This window comes from Lemur catta, chromosome 2 (genome assembly GCF_020740605.2).
Source record: "Lemur catta isolate mLemCat1 chromosome 2, mLemCat1.pri, whole genome shotgun sequence".
Taxonomy (NCBI): Eukaryota; Metazoa; Chordata; class Mammalia; order Primates; family Lemuridae; genus Lemur; species Lemur catta.
In genome coordinates this window covers 137,025,723-137,050,170 of record NC_059129.1, presented here as the reverse complement: position 1 = coordinate 137,050,170, position 24,448 = coordinate 137,025,723, and the positions used below count along the sequence as shown (strand labels likewise).

At 47.6% G+C, this 24,448-nt stretch overlaps 1 protein-coding gene across 2 annotated transcripts in view; it reads right to left on the bottom strand.

Annotated features, from left to right (window-relative positions):
- The window catches only part of TIAM2 (TIAM Rac1 associated GEF 2), a 131,674-nt gene that overhangs the window by 17,322 nt on the left and 89,904 nt on the right, over positions 1-24,448 (bottom strand). The window contains exon 14 of one of the 2 annotated variants that reach the window (XM_045544619.1): positions 20,460-20,563. In XM_045544619.1, the coding sequence (XP_045400575.1) occupies positions 20,460-20,563 (104 nt within the window). Of the gene's footprint in view, positions 1-10,740; positions 11,106-20,459; positions 20,564-24,448 lie in introns of those variants that run through there. The other variant, XM_045544618.1, reaches the window with a different exon arrangement.

The window sequence follows — 24,448 nt, the reverse complement described above, 5'->3', positions numbered from 1 at the left end:
CCTTATTGAAGAAACTCCAACACTGTTGAGTCACGCTCTAAAAGCCTAGTGGCAAATAGTACAGTGGAGGCCACAGGCGGCTTGCTTTCTCTTCCAGGACTGGCGCATTGTGAAGGCACACAAAGGAACATAACCAAGCCACTCCAAATTCTGCCCCCCTGCCCGCCCCTTTCCAGCGGACCTCAGCCCTGGCCACACATTAGCTTGGTGTGGGGAGCTTTGAAACACATTCATGCCTAGACCAACTGAATCAGAATCCCTGGGGCCCCCTTCAAGAGTATCTTTTAAAAGTTTCCCAGGTGACACTAATTTGTGGCCTGCATGAGAACGACTGTCCCCACAACAGTACATCTGCATTCTACTTGGATTCCCCAGGACTGGTACTGGCTCCAGCGGGCTCCCTGAGTCCCAGGGTTTGCACCAAGGGATGGCCACAGAAATGGTACGTGGACTGAGCTCACGAGGCAGGAGGAGGGAAAGGGAATGACACCCAGGCCCTGCTGTTCTGGGTCTGGCCCTCTACTAACTGAGCTAAAGAGCTCATAATAATACTCAGACTCCAAAACTCACTTACTTCAAAGCTCTATACTGGGATTTGCACCACAAGCTCAGACAATGTAATTCTGCAGTCTTGAAAACTAACAGTTTCAGGGCTATGGGATCTATATTAAGCTTGTATATACTGTATAAAATAAGATCTGATAAAATGCATCATAAGTTAAATGGCATCTGGTAAGACTACGGCTTTGCTTTGCTTTGCTGCAATGTCAAAAATCACACCTAACAATGCAGTGTTAAAATAACGACGAGACTTTAAAGTATCTCGCCATTTTAGAAAATCAGAATTCAAGAACACTTCTGGTAAGATTAACTTCCAAAAAGTGAATGTTAGCTCAGATTTTTCATAGCAAGTCTACTTTTTAAGGTACTACAATTAAGTGCTCAAGTGCCACAAAGCCACCTTTTGCACATTTAACTGCAGAGCTGCTGCCGGAGGGAGTTTGTGAGGATTACCTGAGATCCACAGCAGGCAGGGCCCCTAAAAGGGGAAGAGTAATTACAGATGTGTTTTTGTAGATTGTATCTGAGAGAGTCACGTGGGTGGTTATATTTCAGTTGGTACGTTGTTGGTGATGGTTATAAACATTAAAGGCTGCGTTCTCGGTGGCTGTGACAGGCAGACTGGGCTGGGGTATTTTCACACACATGTGTGGTGACGGGAAAAGCACTACAAGACTCAAGACCCGGCTGTAGTCCAGGCTCTGCCCCACTGTCCATGCGATCCCAGGCAAGCCTCACTTTTGAGTCTTCAGTGTCCTTAATGATGAAGAAGTAGAAGTGCCTGTCCCATCAAGTAACCCCTCAGGTTGCCACATGAGGCAAGGATAAGAGGGAACTTGTGTTTGCTGAGCACATTTCACCTGTACCGTGGCCCACGGAGGCTTTCCAGCTGCGGGGTGAGGCGGCTTCGGCAGGGCCTTCACGGCATGGGACGGTCTCCTCTCTAGCTGTCCACACTGCAGTGGCCACTCCCAGGTACTCAGCAGAGCACAGACTCCGCCCCCTGCCTCTGCCCAACAGGTGACCAGGGCTCTCCTGGCCCGAGGTGTTCTAGGGATGCAGCCACCTGCTCTGAACACCCTCTCTTCCTAGACAGGTGAAAGCAGCTCCCACACATATGCAGACAACTGGGAAGTCTATCTGGCCGATCCCCGCACCACCAATGCTGCTTTAAAAGCAAAGGACAGATGATCACAAGTGCAGGCTGGGCGTGTGTGAGGATTCAGTAACCCAACAGCGTGTGCACGTGCAGAACGAGAAACGCCAGCACTGGAACGTGGGCCTCTGGCTGGGGTTTCCCAGTCCATAGCAATCAACGCAAGAACTTGGTTCACCGCGGGCCTCGCTGTCTATACGAGTGCACAGACAAGTACTTTCTTTATGAATTCATAAAAAGATTAAATGAAAAGATTTTCTTCCTACAACTATGCTGTCTGGAAAAGCAATGGTAGTGACAAAAAAAACTTTTTACAAGTTTTTAAGGTTATAAGGTTACGCTAAGGTTATCCCTACTTGAGAATGATTTCATCTTATTTACAGATGAGGAGCAGCTCCCTCAGCAGCTGTGTGTGCAGACAGATGTCTAAGCAGGGTTATTTTTGTTTTTGTTCTAATGTGTGGATAAGAGCCCCTTCTGCTTCCTCCTACAGGGGCTGAAATGTGTTTATGTTCAAGGAGCTCATGAAGCCACTTCTTGGGGGTGGCAACAGAACTGCTTAGGACGACCAAGCACCTTTCCCGCTCCCCTTTGGAGGGATGCAGGGCAGAGTCTCTCAAAGCAAGCCCTGAATCACCGGCCGACCCTTCTAACCTGCATTCCACACGATGCTTTTCATCAGAAAAACTGTGACAGCCTCCTCTTGACAAGGGTGGTAAAATCTGTTCCACTGATCACAACTTTGACACTGACTTTGCTCTTATTTAGAGACAGTACTACCTGAGGTTTTGCAACTTCCCTGTGTGTTTTGAAGCCTAAAGGAAAAATTGCTATAGGATAGGTGCATCATTCTGAGACTACGCCCGAGGTTCCGTAGCTACCGCGTGAAGTGCCAGCCAGGAGTCCTTCACCTCATCAGAGGCTGAGCCGCGTCCCACCTCCCTGGCCCCGCCTGCAGCTGTGCCCTCATTCAGGGGCTCCAGGCACCGCAAACTGCTGTCAAAGGCATCTGTTTATACTACTGGGGCTCAAAAAACACTTCTAGCCTAAGAAAAAAAGTTTAAAAGTGCTGCCTAATTTAGGGTAATATTTCAAACTTAAGAAATACCTTAAATACTTAAGAAATACTTAAAGGATAGCATTTGCGGTGTGTATTACTTTGAATTCCTGGTTTAGGGGAAAAGGATGTTCACTTTGGGAGGGAATCTGTAACTGACTTAACCAACACACAGAGCTAAAGGAAGGAGGCCGTCACACTGGTGAGCTGGTCACATCACAGTGTGTGATCGTGTGAGGTCCTGGCTGCCACCCACGGACTCCTCTTCCCGCACCGTGCTGGCCAGCTGTATGCTGAGCCAGTGACCTGGACCGAACCCCAGTCTGGACAATGTCCACAGAGTGCCACCATTCCAGAACATCAGGCAGAGGAACTAGGGTTCTGCTACTTCTACTGCACCTAAAGAGAATGTTGGAAAAAATAAAATATGTGTTTTAGGCCTCGGGCAAATGGCCAGTTACCCTCAAAGCTAGTCTAGCCCTGGAAGGGTGTGGTTGATATGGCTTGTGTTCTTATACACCGAGCACTAAAAAAATTCCCAGTTCATTGTCTGGAAGCCATGAGGAGGCTGCATTGCTAAGTAATCTCCGAGTGCAGCTATGGTGTCAGCTGTCACATTCTGACAGATCAGTTAAGTGAGAAAAGCTCCCCTCAGAAAATAAAAGACTATCTAAAAATTGTACAAAGGACTTTTTCTCAACTCACTCTGAACTTTATAAACGTCACCGTCTACAGAAAGACCTGTCATCCCCAGATGTTACTCGCAGAGGGAATCTAGAAGGAGCACAGAGGGTTAAATGACGTCCCCAGAAAGGCTCATGGGTGGAGACAGGCTATGATCTCCATTTGACGTGCAGCCTCCTCATCTTCACAGTGGGAACAGGGTGGGCCACGTCCTGCTCTGCCGACCTCAGCCACCCTGGGCAAGACAAGCGTGGCCAGGGCAGAATTCCAGGGCTGAATTCTTTTAGACACTTGGGGCAGCTGACAGGGCCGGCAGGCCGAGTAGAGAAGGCAGCACCAGGTCTCAGCAGAGGAGGAGGGAGGGGGCAGAAGAGGAGGAGAGTAGTGTATCAGCACCTTGGCAGGGGAGGGTGGGAGTTAAGAAGCAGGCGCCAGGGCTGGGCACAATGGCTCGTGCCCGTAATCCCAGCACCGTGAAGGCAGGAGGATCGCTTGAGGCCAGGAATTCAAGACCAGCCTGGGCAAGAGCAAGACCTGATCTCTACTAAAAATATTTTAAAATTAGCCAGGTGTGGTGGTGTGCATCCATAGCCCAACTACTTGGGAGGCTGAGGCTGGAGGACCCCTTGAGCCCAGGAGTTCGAGGCTGCAGTGAGCTATGATGGAGCCACCGCACTCCAGCCCGGACAACAGAGCCAAGACCCTGTTTCTAAGACAAAACAAAACAAAAGCCAGAGTCAAGATGATTACTGACATTTGTATTAATAATTGAGAGAGAAACCATTCATCTTATAGCAATACACCGAAGACTCCAGGGAAACAGCATGAGATTTTTTTTATATTTATCAAAATGGTACGAAAAAGGATGAGGAAACAGTGCTCAAAAAAGTCCCTTATTCTTTGTTTCCCAGACAAGATATTATATTTCCAAAGGTTCTATTTCCTAGGCAGAATGAGATCATAGACTGTGGAAGTAAACAGTAACCTAAATAAATTATGGTACAAAAATGAGACGTATGTAGCAGTTACTGATGATGGGAAAGATGGACATCTCTTGACCAATAAAGAAGGACATGATTTACTGGTAAGGAAAGAAAGTAGGTCTGCATTTTTTAAAGTAATTTTTATATATATTTACTACATATAAATATGTATGCACGGATTTTTATAAAACGGAACTACATAATAAATGCAGTGGTTAACGCTGAATTTCAAATTATTTTAATTTTAATACTTTGGGTTATCTGAATTTTCTCATTTTTTTATAGTGGTTGAATTAAAAAATATTTTTGTGATGGAATCTTTTCCTCTCACTTTAAAAAAAAATGATTTGAGGGCCGGGGGTGGTGGCACTTGCCAGTAGTCCCAGCCACTCAGGAGGCTGAGGCAGGAGGATCACTTGAGCCCAGGAGTTTGAGGTTGCAGTGAGCTATGATGATGCCACTGTACTCTAGCCCAGGCAATAGAGCAAGACTCTGTCACCAAAAAAAAAAGATGTGAGGCAAAAAAGGCCTGCTAAGACATTCTGTGATGAACAAGACTGACACAATCCCTCCTCCCCAGTGCCCTGAACTTGGCTGGGAAGACAAGCTCTGAGCAAGTAAGTCTAATATGATTGACGTCCAAAGTGTGGGGTCCTATGGAAACAGACGAGAGAGGCCAGCTCTGGTCAGAGCAAGGGCAGGGACAGCTAACACAGAAGCTGTGTCTTCAGGGGAAATAAAGTCAGCCAAACTGAGCCAGCGGAGGCTGGGGAAGCACAGCCTTATCAGAGACCCACGGTGGGCGCGGTGTGGCCCGAGGCAGGCGAGAGGCTGGGGCCTGCAGGGTTGCCAAGCAGGGAGGGGCCGGAGGAGGTGAACTTGCAAAGGAGATGAGCTCAGGGCAGAGGAGACCCACTTGCGGGTGAGGGTGGCACATACCTTACAGATGGCACGAGGGCATTGTGCGGGTGGGTGTGTGCTCTTGCTGACACAGCTGTCACCGGAGCTCTGCCCCTCTTCACCACCCCAGTGTAAGCTGCAGCTGGCACCAAGGGCCTCAGGGTGTTCCCTGGGCTAAGCTTCCTTAATCACAATTATTATTTATTGTTTTTTTTTTTTTGAGACAGAGTCTCGCTCTGTTGCCCAGGCTAGAGTGAGTGCCGTGGTGTCAGCCTAGCTCACAGCAACCTCAGACTCCTGGGCTTAAGCGATCCTCCTGCCTCAGCCTCCCGAGTAGCTGGGACTACAGGCATGCACCACCATGCCCGGCTAATTTTTTCTATATATATTTTTAGTTGTCCAGATAATTTATTTCTATTTTTAGTAGAGACGGGGTCTCGCTCAGGCTGGTCTCGAACTCCTGACCTCAAGCAATCCGCCCGCCTCGGCCTCCCAGAGTGCTAGGAAGGCGTGAGCCACCGCGCCCGGCCCACAATTACTGTTTTAAACACAAGAGATTTACGCACACAGGCTCTGGGGTTCAAACCCTGACCACAGCAGCTACCAGCTGTGTGACCCTAACTTCTCCCTGACTCAGTTTACGCACCTTTAAGGCAGGGATCACATTTACAAGGTGGTAGAAAGGATTCAATGAGATAAAACATATAAAAATACTTAGCAGAATGTAAGGCATCAGTCAAAGCTAGGGCTCGATGAAACTTATCATTTGCATAAAGAGTTTAATGTCTCGATTTCTGCTCTTTTTAGAAGTATGGAAGAATACGTTTTCTCTGAGCGCCCCAAAGGAAGGGCCAGAAGAGTTGAATTTCATTTCACTGGCAATTTTTCCGAGCAGCTCCTCTCCTCCAGGCCCTGCTGGGGTGTTGGGGGGTAAAGGGCAGAGAGAGGCGACCACAAAACGTGGGGCACAGGGCATCTCACCCAGGCTGTGAGGGCCGTGGGGAAATAAACCAGAGGCAGACAGGGACGCCGGGCCTGGGCCAGGCCGCAGCTGCACTAGGGCGCCAGAGAGGGAGGGGGGGAGCGGGGCAGCAGCGGCCACTTGCTGTCCAGAGGAAGGGCAGGCCAGGCCGTCCCATGGACACGGTTCTTTGAGAAGGCAGAGGGCATGTATGTGGCACTTTGGTGTGCCAAGTGGCAAACAGTGTTCAGGCAGCACACCCCCAGGAGGGCAGGTCAGAGCTGCGTGTCTGCAGGGAAGAAGCACCATGGTCATTTGCTACGTGGCCCCCCAGGCCAGAGTCATGGGCGGGGCACCCTGCTCCTGGGGAGGGAGCCGAGCAGATGGGTGGCACAGCCCGTGGGGAACAGGAGAGCCAGGACGGGCTTGTGTGTCCTCGCTGCTGCCTTCTGCTTGGTTTCCGTATTTAACAGTTTAGTCAGAATTCAGGAATGAAGAAGATACGCTCCCTCTGCCAAGGAGGTTTCAAGGGCTGGGGCAGGCACCTCTTTCATATAAAATATTGGGTGTTTTGATGTCCCCCCTTCTGTGCCAGGCTCTGCATTTTCTCCATGTTTCACCCAAGAAGAAAAGACATGGCTTACTGGTGATGTATAATTAAATCTGCTCACCAGGAAAGAGGCATGTGGGCCAGGTGGATCGTTAGAACACAGGTCAGCAAACTGTGGCCTGTGAGCCAAATCCACCTGTGGTATTGTAAATAAAGTTTTATTAGAACTCTGCATGCTCACTTCTGCCCTCTGTTAGTGTAAGTCAAGTGTTATTAGAACTCCGCCTGCTCACGTCTCCACATTGTATATGGCAGCTGCTGCTTCACTAAGTTGCAGAGCTGAGTAGCTTTATGACCTAAAATATTTACTATCTGGCCCTTTACAGGGAAAGTTTGCCAACTCCTGATACAGAGAGATGAACCCAGGTCAAAAGAGATTCTTCTTTTGGATTAAAACTTAATTTATAAAACTTTATTCTGAAATTTTTCAGTAAGTAAAGTGTAAATGTTAAAAATGACCTTTACATGTTATTTGCCTAGAAGCTACAAATGACATCTTAAGTCACATCCGATATAAAACCTTTTATGTAGCATGCTTTCAACTGGGTCAAAAACAAAACAAGAACACCTGCATGCTCACCTGGCTCAGATCCAAGGCTCAGAAAAACAACGTTTAATCTCTCGTAATAGTTTTCACTTTGTGTTGCTTTTTGACATGGGATGATTGTTTGCTTCTCCTGTGACTTGGGGCATTAAGACCTATATTTAAATTCTTTCTGTGATTACCTTGTATCATTTAACTTTCATTCTAAATATATTTATCTAACTAAAGAAGTATTTAAACCAATGTCTTTCAGCTCGATTTTTGGGAACAACATGTACTTAACCAGGACTTTTCTTACCTTTTAGCACCACCCTCCACCTGCACCTATCCAGGGGCCCCGTCCCAGCTCACAGCTCTCTTTTCATTCTCCTCCTTCCACTCGCTCTCACAGCCTACTTTTGTTCTGATTAGCACATAAGTTAGTTTAAACTTGTATATTTACAGTAACTGTCTCTGTACTGGTTACTGTTTCATTTAACACTTCCTTCTAGTTGGTTCCTATGTCTACTGCCAGTGTTCCAAACATAGCCTTTCTATTCCAGAGTTGTGTCTCTGACTTAATTCTTGGTAACTGATAAGATATTATTGAGCAGTTTTTGCAGGAAAGGTCTTTAAGTGTTACATATTCTGAGAATTTACTGTGTTGAGGTTTTTTTTTCCCTTTTTGTATATCAATGGTTGGACAGTAAAGCACGCTTCACTCAATTTGAAGAGAAAATATGTCAATAAAACCAACTTTAATCAAATTATTGACAGACTGGAGCTTTGACAAATCTCTGTCAGCCACCAGTTTTCTGGGCAGGTAAAGCTACACTGAGTAGAAGACTGAGGATGATACAACTGAATCCTGGAAGGGGAGCGATTCCGCACACTTATGTTTAATAGTTCAGGTGGTGTCTAGCTCTGCTTAGGACAGCTGTGCCCCAGCTAAGCCCTCTCCCTGGCTCCCTAAGAAACTGATTTGCTTCCCAGCTGTAACCCATGCTCTAGGCTGGTTACCTAGAAAACCAAAGAGCAGAGCAGCACCAGCTCCAAGCTGCAGCCCAAGCACTCGGCTGGGGGAGCAGTTCTAAGATGCTCAGAAAACACTAATTCGGTTGCCCCTATTCCAGTTCCCTGGTGACATTCGCTGGGCATCTTAGATCAGCTTCCAGACTGTTGTGAAGAGCTGCAGCCCCTGCTGGCTCTGTCCACCTTCTTCTGGAACATAAGCCCCAGGTCTCCATATCCTCACAGATTCCCCTGGCCATGGGGCTGTAACCAAGTTGGTAAATTAAAGAACCACAAAGTCGTGTCCAGATTTCTAATATCATACCCTGCAGTTTAACAAATGGACTTATGCTGCCTTTAAATCAATTCAAGAGCAAATACACCCACATTCCAAGTGTTTGGTTTTTAAACACATAGTTTTTTCACCCCTTTCTTCATTCAGTGCCACATTGTCCTCACTAGGCAGTATGGTGTGGAGGAAAGTCCACGTTAGAATCTGGCGGGGCCGGGTCTGATCGCTGGCTCTGCCTAGGACACACTGGCCCGGTAGCTGACTTCTCTGGATCTCAGTTTCCTCATGCTAAAGGGCTCGTATTATCTATTCAGTGGGGTTGTGGAGACAGTGCTTAAATGAGGTGACATATTTAACATTTCTAGTACAGGCGAAGGGTGAAGTCTCAGCAGTCTCGCTCAGCACCCCTTATAGTTTACAAAGCCATGGCCCTTCTTTATGTCACCTCACAGCCATGCAACTGTTACGGAAATATAACCCCACTGTTTTTAACGAATAAGGGTATAAGGGTTCATGAAGCAATTTTTCTGCGGAGCGGGTGGAAGGCTCCAGCACTTCTGGTCTGGCTGTCTTTCCACTCTGTGCAATAGCAAATTAAAAGATAAACATCTACTTTCTTTTCCAACTTAGTACAGCAGAGGATAAAACCCTTCCAGTTAATTCTCACATCTTTCTTATACATCCCACTCTCCAAGCGCATATTGCAAATGTGCTGTTTGGTATAGCCCTGGCCATGGGACAATCAGAGCCAACCCAAGGTGACAGCAACACTCTGCCAGAGACAGGGGCACAAAACAAAGAGCCACAGCATGCTGGACTCTGCCCTGGAATATTCTTCTGCAGAAGAAACCAAGCCATGGCTTCACCGACGGGGACAGGGCACAGGAGCATGGGTCTGATTTGGGGGAATGAAGGTGGTTCTTTCCCTGGCTGAATTTGTTACAGGCAAATGATGAATCCTTAAAGAATTTTTTGAGCATTTAAATTTCATCATCTACAGTCTTTTTCTTCCTCTTAGAAGCAGAGCATTCAAGGGTGCTTAGCTAACGGGGGTGGGGTGGGGGTGCAAGGAGCTAAGATTGGCTGGCATTGCATGACACCCCACTGAGCTTCGGGAAGGGGGCACTGGCTCTTCTCACCCCCTGGGGCAGCTGGTACCTTCGTGACATCTCCCACAATTACACTGACTTCCACGGACTGCTGTTCCTTTAGGTTCTGTGGATCAAGGGTGCCTCTCAGCTGGTTAGGAAGAGTGGCATGGGCGGAGGGGACAGGGTGCAGGTGCTGTGATTTGTCTGCAACCAACCTCTTCCCTCTTCATGCTCAGATAAGGCCTAGGTTTTCACTTCTAAAATTCGGCTAAAAATAATGCTTGAAATCTGGCTTCAAAAAAACTCTAGTTTTGGGGAGAAAAGTAGTAAGAATGTAAAACATTAAATTATACGTTAATATCCTGGCAAACTTATTAATTAGGCATGGGTATTGCCAAGGGCTAGTTGTCTTGAAGTGAACCAGGCCCCTTAACTACAGTTTTAGTTACAGTTTTTTTGCTGATTTAAGCAATGTGATAGTCGAGTCTGTTCTATTACTCAGCGTCCTTATTGACAGGTTCTCAAAATAATAATCATCTCATCTGGAACAGTGTCTGCCCTACATGCTTACATATGTGTATCTGAGACTTTACCACCAACCGGTCTCCAAAATCTACACTGACTACATAATAGCAATGATGTACTAAAGTTCAAACTAAGACAACTATTACTTTTAATAAATAGCTTGACAATTTTGATCAACCTTTGGAAAATACAAATCAATAAATACACAGTAACTAAGGCCAGGTATCCTATCCCTAGTGGTGAGAACAGCTGAGGAACCAGGAGGCGTGCACAGCCAGCCAGCCGCCCAAGCAAAGACAAGACAGGAGAGACGAGTGAAGATGACAGAATGCAAACTGAAACTGTTTTTAAAGCCTCAGCCATAAAAAATTATCTTTAAAGCTCACCTTGGATGACTGGTCAGATAATCAGCCCTTCCATCTTGATAAGGCATCTATAAAAGCACCACAGTCCGGAACTTGCCACTCAAACGAGAGGAAAGTGGAGCCCGCCCAGCCCGTCCTGGCCCTGGAATCGCCAGGCCATGCGGCCCCGCAAGTCTCCTCTCTGCTTGTCCTTTGTCTGTGACTGAACGCACCACGAAGGGCAGGGATTCTAAACAATCCTAACGCCAGCCGAAAGCAGCCTAGGAAGACACGGGACTTCTCAAGTCATGCAACGTTTGTGGTTTCTAAGCAGCCAGTGATGAAATCCCTCCCTGTGCAAGTGCCTGGCCAGAACCTTCTAAGCAATCACACATCTCAGAGCTTCCTCCTCCGACAGCTGTTTTCTGAAAACACCAGAGAACTCAGGTGACAGCAAAGAATTAGAGAGGACAAAGGCAGGTGACGCCTGGAGGAGGAGGGATGTGCTGGAAGCTGAACAGACAAGGAGGAAGGAGGGAGAGGCAACAGCAAACAAGAGGATGAGGGGCAGGAGAACTGGGCGCCTTTCAAAACACACCTCCAGTCTTCTCCTTGCTCCCACATTAGTGACATATCTATACTTCTGTTGCCCTTTTCCTCCTGCCATTATCGAGAACAGCAGGAGACTGATTTACAAAACTAGTAATCCAGCCTTCACTCTCAGCAGCGAGGAGCTGGCGTGTGAGCCGGTGAAGCACCACGTGTGCCTGTGTGCAGCGCTCCCAGGCAGGGCTCACCGCCACCTCGCCCCCCTCAGCGGGAAACGCAGTGACACACAGAGCTACTCTTAGCTAAGACGACAGAGGAAATTGCAAAATGACTCAGAACAATTTCTCAGAACTTATTTTTTAGAAAAGTAACACCAGCCCAACTGTAGGGCTGGGACATAAGTAAAAGGTGAGAATCTCGGATGAGTAATGACAGGCATAAAGAAAGCGCTGAGACTCAAACACATCTTCATGTGTTCAGCACGAAGTTTTCATTCGACTGCAATCTCTAGGCACACAAGAATATTTAAAGAAGGGATCCAGATGACTCAGAACTCCTAAGGAGGCTAACGTCCGAGAGTACCTCTGGGAAGATGTGAAGGAGCGAATGAACAAATAGCGCGGTACTCTGGTCCCCTCCTCCACCCCGTTTTTGTTTGTGGTAAATATTAACGATTAGATAAGATTCAGGCACCCAGATAGCAGCAAGCTGACATTAGATTGTAAGTGTGGCTATCACTCCTTCAAAAGACAAAAAGCGAGCAGCCACAAGGGCAGCTGAGCCCACTTGCCGAGGTGAGGGACAGCGAGGGTGAAGCGTCACAGCGCCCAAGGGCGAGGGACACAGGAGCCACGGCTGCCTGCACTTCCCCTAAACTGAGCGTGTAAACCACCGCCCTGCAGTCCATCAGATGGCTGTTTATTTTACCAAAGACATCTACAAAATTTTGGCTTGGGATCAAAACTTGAATTCTTATTCCAACATAAATCACCTTTTCCACTAATTACAGAAAATAAAACTTTTTAAATTGCCAAAACACCAGCACATAATGTTGCAGTTGCGTCCGATGATGTCTGGGGATGTCTAACCACCCGCACCAACATAAGCTATTCTGGTCTCAACCTAATAATTTGTTTGCCATCTAGGGGTTATTTAACACTCCCCAACGTCTCTTAGCACGTTAAAAAAATAAAGCATTAACAGCTAATCTCATCCAAACAAATTGACTAGAAGATAAAAAGAGTTCAAAATACCACTTGACTAAACTGCGCTTTTCATATCCTAGGTACTTGATAACTGATTCTGTAATGTCAATAGTATTAAGTCAAGACAGAGGCTGGATTACCCAGATGTCTACTGAAAGTCAGAATTATGAGCCTAGAGTTCATATATGCCTAAAGGGGAAATCCATGGACAAACGTCCTAAGATCGGTGAACACCCTAGAATTGTACATAATTTATTTACATATGTGTATGAGCAATTTCCTGGGGCCCCAAAGCTTTCTTCAGATTCTCAAATGGTCTGCTCTAAATACGGCGCTAAACAAGGTGAGAGAGTAGAAGAGCAGAGGATATGGGAGCGTAAAGTATCTCACCGTCCGGACGTTCACGCACTATTACCTTAAAGACCTCCACAAATCTAAGTGGTTTTAACTTGAATGAATTGTGTGAAGGACAATGCATGATCGATGCAGGTTTTAATAGGGTTCTTCTAAGATTTGTCTTTCTTTGAAGCCACTCTCCATATTCATGGGGACAAAAAAGGACAACAAGTGGACTCCTTTAGGTCAGGTATTTAAGCAGAAAGACAGGGAGATGTCAGATAGGACAGATGGTCACACTGACCCCTCGGTTTCACAGAAGACAGAGAAAGGGATTATCAGTGTAACACTTGGGGCAGAAACCCGTGTGTGGTTACTGAGTCCACCCGACTCCAGACGGCTTGCCCTAAGAATATGCAAGAGCCTGCAAAAGGTCTTTACATTGAGGTTAGGGTTTGGCCTGACAAACTCAAACTCCGTGCTTTCTTCTCCCCCCAAAAAGCAAAATTATACTGAGGTCTCCATAACCGCCTATCTCCAACCCGGGAAGCCTAGGAAGGAAATAAAGACGGAGTCATAGAGCAGGAGATGGGGGGGAGGAGGGAAGGGCGCGGGAACTGGCCAGCAGACCCCGTCTGGACTGACATCCCTGAGGGCCGAGACGAAGGGGCAGATGCAGGAGCACTGGCCGGAGACTCCGTCCACCACCCAGGCTGCATGGAGCCGGCTGGCTACCCTCCGAACTTCACCTTTTGTTTGCCTTGGAAAGGAAACAAACACGTCCCTCTTGAAGTCTCACCCCAGATAGCTTGGGAGCAAAACCATGGCCCTTGCTCTGTCTCAAAGGAGAGAAAGGGTAAGGAGAAGCCTGCGGCAGACAAATCCCTGCGTGGAGACCAGCATGTCCTCAGAGCATCTCTGCCCAGTCAAGGTCAAATCTTTGTGGGGCCGCAGCCCCAAGTCTGCAGTTTGTGTCTCCAAGTCACTTTCCTGTGAGTCACTGTCCCCGCAGTGTGAGGGAGACGGTGTAATTAGCCCTTCAGCCTCGGGCTGGCCTGACATGTTCCCTGCCAACCCTGCTCCCGCCCCCCACTTCCCGGGGCCACATGCAGCCCCCATGGTGCTGCCTCCACGGCTCCCTCCCTTCTTCATCCTGTGACCCTGAAGATGACTCTTAATAATAACTTATTCTTTTTTCCAGAAAAACAGGATGAAAAGGGCAAGTCTGGAGAAGAAAGAAAAAGCAGAGACTGAGGAAGGCAGGAAGGAACGTCCCCTGGGGCAGAAAGCAGGAGAGAAAGGAGAGCCATGGTGGTCTGAGGACAAAAAGGCAAGGGGAGGAAGGGGAGGCAGTGACACCCACTGCGACCTGCCAGCTTCACTGTGAGCCATGTGACATCGTCCCCACTTTCCAGACGAGGGGACAGAAGAGCCGAAGGGGATGTGTCTGGCCCAGGCCTCCCAGAGCTGACCTTGAGCAGCCCGGCCTCCAGACCAGCCCCGCCAGGCTCGGGTCTCCCTGCCTTCCACGACAGTCCACTCCGACACGTGCGTGTGGTCTGTGTTTACTACAGAAAGCCCAGCCTGTGCCGCCCCTGCATGCGAACTCACAGCCCCTACGGTACCCACCCCAGCCAGTCCCATTCAGCAAGCGTCCCTGGCAAAGGCACAGACAGCTGGGTGCTCATCAGGCAACATCCTGCTGTTGGCAATTTCCGTGTCCTTGGCACGGTCCCCCGGCTCAGCCCAGGCCAACTGGCCCCCTTCCCACCACCTCGCTTGCCTCTGCCCAGGGACACGCTTGGCCAGGAGGAACCTGCCACGCTGACCGTGGACAGGTAGGTCACTCACCACCAGCAGGGTTCTCTCCCGCTGCCTTCTCGTCAAACCCCACCGTGCGTCCTCCTCCTGCAGGACAAGCTCTCCGTCCCCGCACTGCTCTCCGGGCGGCCACCTGCTTAGTGAGTTCCCTCTCTGGTTCTCACTGCCACTCCAGATTGTTTTTCTTTCTCTTTTTCCTTTTGACACATGAGTGTCGTCTCTAACCCTGCTGAGCAGAACATGCAAGTGATCCCTTGGAACAGAGAGGACGGGGCTCCGTGTGCCTTATGCTGCGCGACATCTTCTCTGTGCCACACCTGGCAAGGGCTGGCCTCTGCCTGACACACCAGCCCGGTGATCAAGGAGAGACACAGGCAGGGCACTGATACCCTGGGGCTGGGAAAATGGGAAATTGAAAAGGAATCCAACTAACAATAAAGAGATCAAATGGCCTTTTAGACCCCAATGATAACTAAGCACAATCGCTTCAAATAAGTCTGCAAACTTGCCACCAAGTCTGTGCCAAAAGGAAGTATGGCATTAGGAAGGCAGAACGGTGCACGTGAGAACTGGGTGCAAAACTCCAACCCTCAGCAATTGTATCCTTGCTGCCTGTCTTCTAGAAGGGACAAAGTCTGCAAGACCTCCAGGACTGGCACAGTCCTCAGGCTTCGCTAAGTATCTCAGCACGCACAGGCTGCTCCTGCCAGAGGTAAAGCCTGATCTCACACACACTATTTTCCTTTAGTCAGTGTAAATAACCCTTTGGAAAGGCCCGTGCATTTACAGCACTATACGTAAGAAAAATTAGCTAAAAGGTGGGCAGGCTTTGTCTCCACGCAGACCACAGAGAGCCAAGAGGACCCAATTCCCAAGGGCCTCAGTTGCTGATTCTTTTTCATCTCATGGGACAGCCCAGGAGAATTTGACCACTGACACTAACTTCAAGACCGAGTAGGCAGCTAAGATCTTTGAGTCATGCACATGTCTTAACTTCAATAGCAAATTTATAGGGGTGCTTGCATATCTGCACGCGGCTTCCTACTAACAATGAATCCCCCAGATCCAGAAGAACTCGAAACCACGTGCATTTGTGAGGCCCGCCAGGAAGGGGCAACTTAGAGCCTAACAATCTCTCACATCATCCTTTCCACAACAGGGTTGGTGACGGTGGTGTTTTTATTGACAGAGGATGACAGAGGCTTGGGAAGGTGGGGTAATGTGCCCCGGGTCGCAGTGGTAAAGCCTGGGGGACCAGGATACAGAGTTAGGTTTCCAGGCATCCGGCCAAGAGTTCTTTCCAATATACCACTGCTTGCAAGAAAAGGCTGCCTGGAATTAAATCTTTGTGAAAGATCACCGTCTTACCTCTGGAAAACGCCACACCCAAACCATTTTTTAGGGACAAAACGTTTGCTTTGAGGATGCTCTCTCCGTTCATTCAAATAGGAATTAGGTCACATAACTGGCATTGGGAAATAGGTATGTTGAATTTTAACAAAAGGATCATGATTATATTAATCTACTGAGTAACAGGCATGAAGAAAGATTATGATTTATAAATTATATTTCCTAACAAAAACATCTTACAGTCAAAAAGATCTTGAAATAATGCAGGAAAGTATACATCAAAGGAAGATGAATACACTGAGAATGCTAGAAAGCAAATCGTGTAGTCTAATCTCTTTCTTTTCCTTGAGCTTCTTAGATATGCACGCTCTTAAAAGCAATTCATGTGAAAAACTCAAAAGGTTAAGCTATGCGAGTGAGCAGGAATTAAATATTAAATGCAAGTTTTGTTCACGCTGTGTACTAAAAACCTAGCCATTTGTGCACGTTCCTTCTTTTCTACCATGAAAAAATAAACAGGACAAAATACATCTTAAACAGAATTAAATTGCAAAGAGCACAACACTCGGTTGCCATGCTGTGTATCTCCAGATTCTCCATGCGTCTGTTCTATCAACACAACGCCTACCAACTGCAAAAATAATTACTGCCAAAGCTACACTAGGTGATTACATAAAAGTCTTCTAAAGAGCTAAAAAAATTATTTAATCAGGAATAACTAAATTAAAAACTCTGCTTACCTTGTAGAAAACGGGTTTCATTTTTGTAGATTTTCTTTTACAGCATTAAGCCCAATACAAGTACGTGTTAGGATCCGAAGAAATTTTACAAGCATAAAATTAATTGCTATATTCAAATTATTCCTCTCTCCCTTTTCAAATGCATTTTACAGAGTAAATATTTCCCTGGCCTTTCTGATACCTTTGTATTTCAGACGGACAAAACTACACCAGAGATCAATTTCAAGACCTTGGAATGAGAAAGGAAAAGTTGACAAAGCCACAGAACATCTAGTATCCAAGAGAAGTTCTCTTATCCTTAGCTGCAAAGAGTGCTTAACGATTACTGTCAGAATCCCTTCTGGACAGACAGGCACATCTTCTCATCTGTGTAACAGTCTTTAGACATTTTTAGAGTAAAATCAACTTCCAATCAAGAAAAGCAAACCATGCAAGCATGCCTACATTTCGATCAGAATCTACATCCATGAAAACCAAAGCCCTTGTTTACTTACATGCTGTACATATAAAGGAAAAGTTCAAAGAAACCTGCTCCCTCTGGGAGAAAGGATTACATCTACAGTCGGCTGTTGGGAAATGAGTGAGATGTGTGTTCTCTCTCTCTCCCTCTCTCTCTCTCTCTCTCATCCCCAGGCAATGAAAAAATCCCAACTGTTCTTCCAAGTCACATTCACAAGGACGTCCTAGCGCCACCAAGCTCTTCCTCCAGAGCAGCACCAATGATTGGGGGAGGCTCGCCCCCTTCCTCTAGGTTCCCCCCCCCATGTTGCGAGCGGCCTGCTCTGGAAAGGCACCAGGTCACGGCAGACGTGCAGACAGCGGAACCACACGGGGCCACATGTTCAGAGCCAGCTCGAGGAGCAGGAAACGGACTGCTTCACACACCTCAAGCTCCCAGAACAAACCGAAAACTTCAACCCCCTCCCCAAAAGGGAAACTGTATATTCCTTTCAAACGCCGAACTATTACAATAGCACATGCTAATTGTTAGCAATACTGAGGGAAAAAATCCCCCACACGGGAGGGGCTGACAGGGTCACACAAAGAGCTATGACAGTAATAGGCACCCTTATGGAGAAGAAAGCAATCAATTATGAACCATTTGCAGAAATTGCAGGGCTGTCAAAAGCCCGGGTTACAGCTGTGCTTCATCAAGCCAGGCTTCACTTGATTTTCAAGGGAAATTATTCCTTATTCTAAGGTCTAGAATACTTGTTAGTAAAATATCTCAAACAGCCCAGGTTCAACGAGGGTCTAATCTGAAAAGAAGTTAATGACCCCTGAGAAGAGCAGTTGGGCCAGAGCAGGGGGCCAGGGAAACAGAGGCAGGTCTGTCCCTGAGGAGCAGCACCATCATGGGGATATGGCACGGTGTGGTGGGGGTGGGGGGGTCCTAAAAATCCACTCCCAGCACGTGCTTGGCACATATCAGACAACTCCCAAATCACCATTTTAAAAACAGAAGAGGACTGCTTTCAGATATAACCTGATGTTTCTAGGAGATTAAAACAATAACAACAACAAAAAAAACCACTAACACAACAGGAAAAAAAATTAAATCCTTAAATTCAAAACTTTTCTTTAATATCCATCACAATTATGACTTTCGGTGGTCACCCAAGAAACAAAGAACACATGAAATGAGTAACTGCTAGGCATTTCCCCAGGATCCTTTTAAAATGTCCTGAAATCCATTATTACATGTAGATATCTTCATATCTGAGAAAACGTAAGGTGATCACCACTTTAGCAAATTCCCTTTGTAAATGTTCTGTTCAGTTACGAGAGCCACTGTCACATTAGAGTTGCAAAAAAATATAATTTCCTTCTTAAGTACTTTAATGCATAATCCAAGCAGATCATAGCACAGAGGAAACCGTCACCCCTAATGGCGTTCAGTGATCTCCCCCATACTGGCCAGCGCCCCCGGCACACTCTTCTTAGACAGCCCTGCTTCATGAGTGTTTCAGGAGGATTTGCTTTTTTAAAAAGTTTAAGACAAAGCACTCAAACCACATCTAATTGATGCTCTAAGACAATCCATTGTTTTGTTAAAAAAAAACAAAACCTGATGAATATTAGCTATGATATTGGGTTCCCAAAAGTAAATAATCCACCACAGGTAGAACAGAGTAGTAAGATGGAAAATGCTGGCGGATTTCAGTCTAGTGAAAACTGTATCCTGGGGATATAACCAGACCGGCTGAGCATTTGCTTTGTATGAGGAGTTGGGAGGAAAGGGAGGAAGATTCTGGAGGAGGTGAGTGGGTGTGGGAGAGGAATTCAGCGAGTGAGCACAGGAAGGGGACCAGAGCGGGCGGCTGAGCACCTGTGGCCGCTGGAACTCTCTGGGATCCGCTCTGAGGCCGGCAGGCTCTGCCCTGGTCCCCCTCACGGGCATGTCCCCACTCCCCAAAGGGTGAGCCACGTGGATGTGCACCACGGGACTTGCTCCTGGGCGTCAGTCTAACTCAACTGGGGCGCCAGCCACCCCACTTTGTCACTCTTATTTAAATACCTGCCATTGCTTGTATTTCTTCCATCCCTGTTTTGTATTTATGACAAAAGCAAGAAACATAAAACACTCATAATTTTAAAATCGGTTAAAACTAGACTGGATATTAAAATAGATCTTGCCAATCAAACTGTTTCTGAAAGGACAGCTGACAAGGAACAGTTAAAAACACAGGAAAGGAATGGAATGTAACAAGTGCTGCAGAGGACGTGGAGACTGGAACCCTCCACTTTGTTGCTGGGAATGTGAAATGGTGCAGCACAGTGGAAAATGGTTAGGCAGTTCCGCAAAAAGCTGAACAGAGAGTTGCCACTTGACCCAGCAATTCTACTCCTAGGTCTACACCCCAAAGAACTGAAAACTAGGATTGCAGCAGCCACCTGTACAGCAATGTTCTCTGCAGGGTTACTCACAATAGCCAAAAGGGGCAACAATCCAAGTGTCTACCAACAGGTGCGTGAATAAACACAATGCAGTGTATCCACACAATGGAGTATCATTCAGCCACAGAAAGGAACAGAAGTCTGACACATGCTACAACATGGAAGACATTATGCTAAGTGAAATAAGCCAGAAACACAAGGACAAATATTGTATGATTTCACTTAGCTATGAGGTGCCCAGGATTGGCAAGTGAGACAGAAAGTAGAAAAGAGGTTACCAGGGGGTTGGGAGAGGGGAAAACGGAGAGTTATTGTTCAAGGGGTACAGAGTCTATGGGAAGATGAAAAAGTTCTGAGATGGATGGTGGTGATGGCAGCAAGACAATGTGAATATATGCAATGCCACTGAAGTGTGCACTTGACAATGGTAAAAATGGCAAAATTTATGTCATATATATTTTATCACACAAAATGACAACATTCCAAAAATAATTTATCTTCAGCCAAAAAAAATAAAAAGGAGGAAACGAACAGAATATTAAGTAACACCCGAGTTTAGGTTTTATTTGTCAAAACAGCTAAGCAAAACCATCCTAGCGTTGTACATGGCAAAGTCGGCGTTGCTCTTTGATGGCACGCCAGAGTTGGCAGAGGAGTCGTGGCTAAAGTCAATGGTTCCCATTAGCACTTCCCTCCAAAAAGGTAAATTAAAAAGGAAATTATTTAAAGGAAAAAAAAATGTTTGTATCAACTACTGGGCCTATCGATAGGACAACTCTATCTTCTTTTTCCTCGCAGGTAAAGGTGGGAATTTAGACTTGCCTGCCTGGTTCTTGGTTTGCGATTCGGGCCCACATCTTACCCTGAACGTCTGCTCCATTTTCTCCCTGCGGGAAACCTGATCCAGGGTCCCATCTGTCTGACTCCTTTTCAGACCTGTTGTGATGTCAGGGACGTTGCTGAAATCTGCATGAAAAAATGACAAAAATGTACATGAGTTTGGCCATTTCCAGAGAGCAGTAATGACTGGTGCAAAGGCTCAGAAAAGGAAAGAGGAAAGAAGAAAGCAAAACCACCTAGAAGGCAGAACACAGAAGTCCTTGGTGACACTGAAGTTACAAGAGCCACAGGGCTGGTCCCCTGCAGCAGATCAAGGCTCTTGCTAATGGAAGAAGCAACATCTTCTGCCTGTTTTGGTCAAAGGAGACCAATCAAAACAATGATTTAAAGGCCTGTCACTCTTCCTGTTGCTATGCAAACGATACTTCACTAAGCTCTGATCTTCAGTTATTTATTAGACCAAGAATCAAACAGCAGCAACCTTTGGTGGTATTTCCCCATTTTTGGCCAAGTAAGGACAAAATGACCACAGAGATATCTTGGAAACCAATGACGTAATATCACATATATCATAATCCACAACTTGCTCATTTGCAGGCATGGTTCTTTTTTCTGACATCAACCACAATTTCATTCTAACTTGAAAGCCCCGGGAGGCACAGCAAACCCTTGATAACTTCCAGAGTAACGGTTAAGAAATAACACCAAAGGTGAGTAGAGCACACAGTTTTCCAGCCTATTGAGTATACACGTCTCACCCTCGACAATCTTCTCCAAGAGAGATGGGAAGACCAGCCTCTATCGAAACATAACATAGGTTTTCATTCTAATTCTTGCATTTGATAGAATGTCCCCTCAACTAGGTGAAACCAGATGGTTTCTGGTTCCTGTAGCTACAACAAGAAATCAACCTGAGTTGATCTAGGCCCAAAGGGCACGGATAAGCTTGCTGACAAAGTGTGCAGCGTGATGGGGACAGGGACGACGGTCTCCGGAAGACCTTTCAGAGGCTGACACAACTGATGGGAGGAACGCTAGTAGCCGACTCACACTGGTGTCACCAACCACCCCCCAGGCACTCACTCTGAAGACAAGAGGAGGCCTCCAGAAAATATCTTAATGGTCTACAGAATTCCGCAACTCCAATTTCTTCTTTTCTTCTTCCTGTTACATCTTGCAACACCTTGATCTCACCCAGAAAAGGACCAGATATACAATCCCAGTGACATTTCAGTGCTGTTGGCTATAAAGTGCAGTTTGCCTGGAGAAGGCAGTGCTGATCACAAAAGCATGAGCTGTCCCTGGGGAACTCTCGGGCAGCAATGACAAGCAAGGACACTTGGGCCTGCTCCCCCCCACCCCGATGCCACACCATGGAGGCGGTCCCCTCGCCAGCAGGCTGACTCCATGGGAAGTAAGATGAGACCCTCAACCAAAAGTGGTCCACCCCTGTTCCTCCACTGCTGCCTCCTTATCTGATGTGTGCACCTTTGTTTAAGGGAGACCAACCTAAATAAGTCACAAAAAAAAAACACAGCCCTCACTCCCACTGCATCGGCGTAAGTGCATCCCTCCATCCATCCCTTCAACAAGCACGTTTTGAGCACGGGCCCTTTCCCAGGTGCTGCGTGGGGCTGGGGAGGCAGAGTGAGCGCACGGCCCTCAACGTCTGCTGCTGGCCTGGAGAGGCGGGGGCGGGGGGTGCGGAGAGAGGAGCACAGCAGTGTCCAGATGATAGCAGGGAAGTCCACCAGGGCTGAGTGGGGACACTCAGAAGGAATTCTGCCCTCGGGCCTTAAAGGACTTCACAGAAGACACTTGAGCAAAGTCTTTAAATCTCAGGGTGTTTGTTTACCTTCAATGCTGACAATGACAAGGCAAGGTGGGCACCATGGAGGGGCTTCGGGGAATGGGAAGTGACCTGGGTGAGGGAGCCAAGCAGGAGCTGAACCTGCAGAGAGCGGGGCGGGGAGGGACGGGGCCCCGGATGGAGAGATGGCCGGGGGGCAGGGGGCAAGGGCGTCACAGCCCGCTGCAGGTCCGAGGCGTGAGCACCCAGATGAACGCAGAACGGAGTAACAGCAAAAAGTAGAAGATGGCGGACAGTCTATCACCTATCAAATGCAAGATGACACGGAAGCGAGAGGGAGCAAGGGAGATGCTGAGCTTTGTGTTCCGTGACTGGGTGGATGGGGACACAGGAGGGGTGGGGTGGGAATAAGGCTTCAGCAACGCTGAGCTTGAGGTCGTAGTGGGCCACCCAGTGGGAGATGCTCAGCGGCCAGGTAGTCCCAGGGCCAAAGCCCAGAAAGAGATCTGGATTTGGGAGTCATCAGAATGCACCTTCACAGCAGTGAAGCCAATGGGATAAACGGTGCCCACCGGAGAGAACCCGCAGAGTTTGACACGAAGAGGACCGAGGAGAGAACCGTGAGAAGTGCCAGTGCATAAGGGGCACAGGAGAGGCAGGCCCTCGGGGAGGTGCCTTTGTTTTCATAGAGACTCAAAAGTCAGAGAAACATACGGAAATCAAAACACAGCAATGTCACAGAAGCCATATAGTGTACAAGCAGATTACCTAGGTAACAGAATCCAATTTGCATCATTGCTGCCTTTACCTTGTGAATAAGGAGCTTTGGAATTTCCAAAGAGTTATAGCAAGCACAGGAAATACGACACCAGCCGCACGAGCACTCACTCGTGATGAAGATTCCACAGCACCGGCCGTGCCTCGGGTCCACGCCGAGTACTGGGATGCAAAGATGAACGAGACCTCGAGTCCCACGAAGAACTCAGACACAGCAAGGGCACAAGGAGCTCTGGAGCCCGAGGCGCCAGATGGATGCTGGTGAAAATAGCACGGCTGATGTCACACGCGGGTGCCAAGTGAATTCTGAGTCATCTGAGTCAATATATTCCCCAAACTTTGGAACTTAAACACTGAAAACTCCTTAAACCACTGTTTGCCTCTCACAAAAGAGGCAAAAAGGTACTCGTTCACTTACTGAGAAAGACAGGCTTCCTTCAGCTACGCAAGAGAAAAGAGCGACACTGACCTGGCAATGGAACACCGATGCCTTCCCGTCGGAATGCTCCCTGCCCCGGGACAAAAGCCTCCACTAGGAATCGGTGAGGCTCCCGGTCTCCTTCAGTGACCCTTAACTTCGGGAGCCTTCGGGTGCTGCTGGCTCCTCTCTCAGGCATGAGCTTGGACAGGGTGGCCAATGGGGACCAAGTCTGTTGAGGTTGGCCCTGGGGACCCGAAAGGAGATGGCAGCTCTGGACGGTTCCTGAGATCTGCCGAGACAGGAAATCTCAGAGCTGTTCCACCAGCCAAGCTGCAGAGGCAGAATGGCATCTGGGCCTGCACGGGGTCCCCGCAGTGACCGGCCACGAACCAGCGCACCCTGGAGATGACACAGCATGGGGGGCCAAGCTGGACAGCATCCACAGGTACTGACCCCTGGCTTTGGGAGTCTCAAATTTCACCAGGACCTGCATCCCGGTAAAAGGAGGGAGCCCTTAGTGTTCTTTCTAGAGGAGACATGACATAAAATTTCATCCTGGAAGAATAGAAGACCGGCTAAAAAGAGAATGTAGGTTGGTAAAATCCGAATGCTTATTTACAAAGCTGCTTTAAACAGGCATCCTGTCCTGGGTGCCAAATGCCTATATACACAGCCCCCCTTACATTCCGCCCACGTCCTGAGCACCAGCTGCTAAAGTGAGTAAATATATCCTGCTCCCTCCCAGTCGAAAAACTGGCTTCCCACCTGGGAGAGCCTCCTCACCGCCGTGAGTGCACCGTGCGGGTTTCAGGGGCCCTTTCTCCCTATCAGATACAACAAACCCCTGCTCCCCGCCCACCCAGCGCGGCACCGTGCAGAGGTTCAGACACACTCCGGAAGAGTCTTGGGCCGACATGACTGTAAATAATGAAAAATAACCAAATGATATATTCAAGTCAAGAGATCTATTTGTATCTGGTAAACATACCCTTTCGTCTTTCTC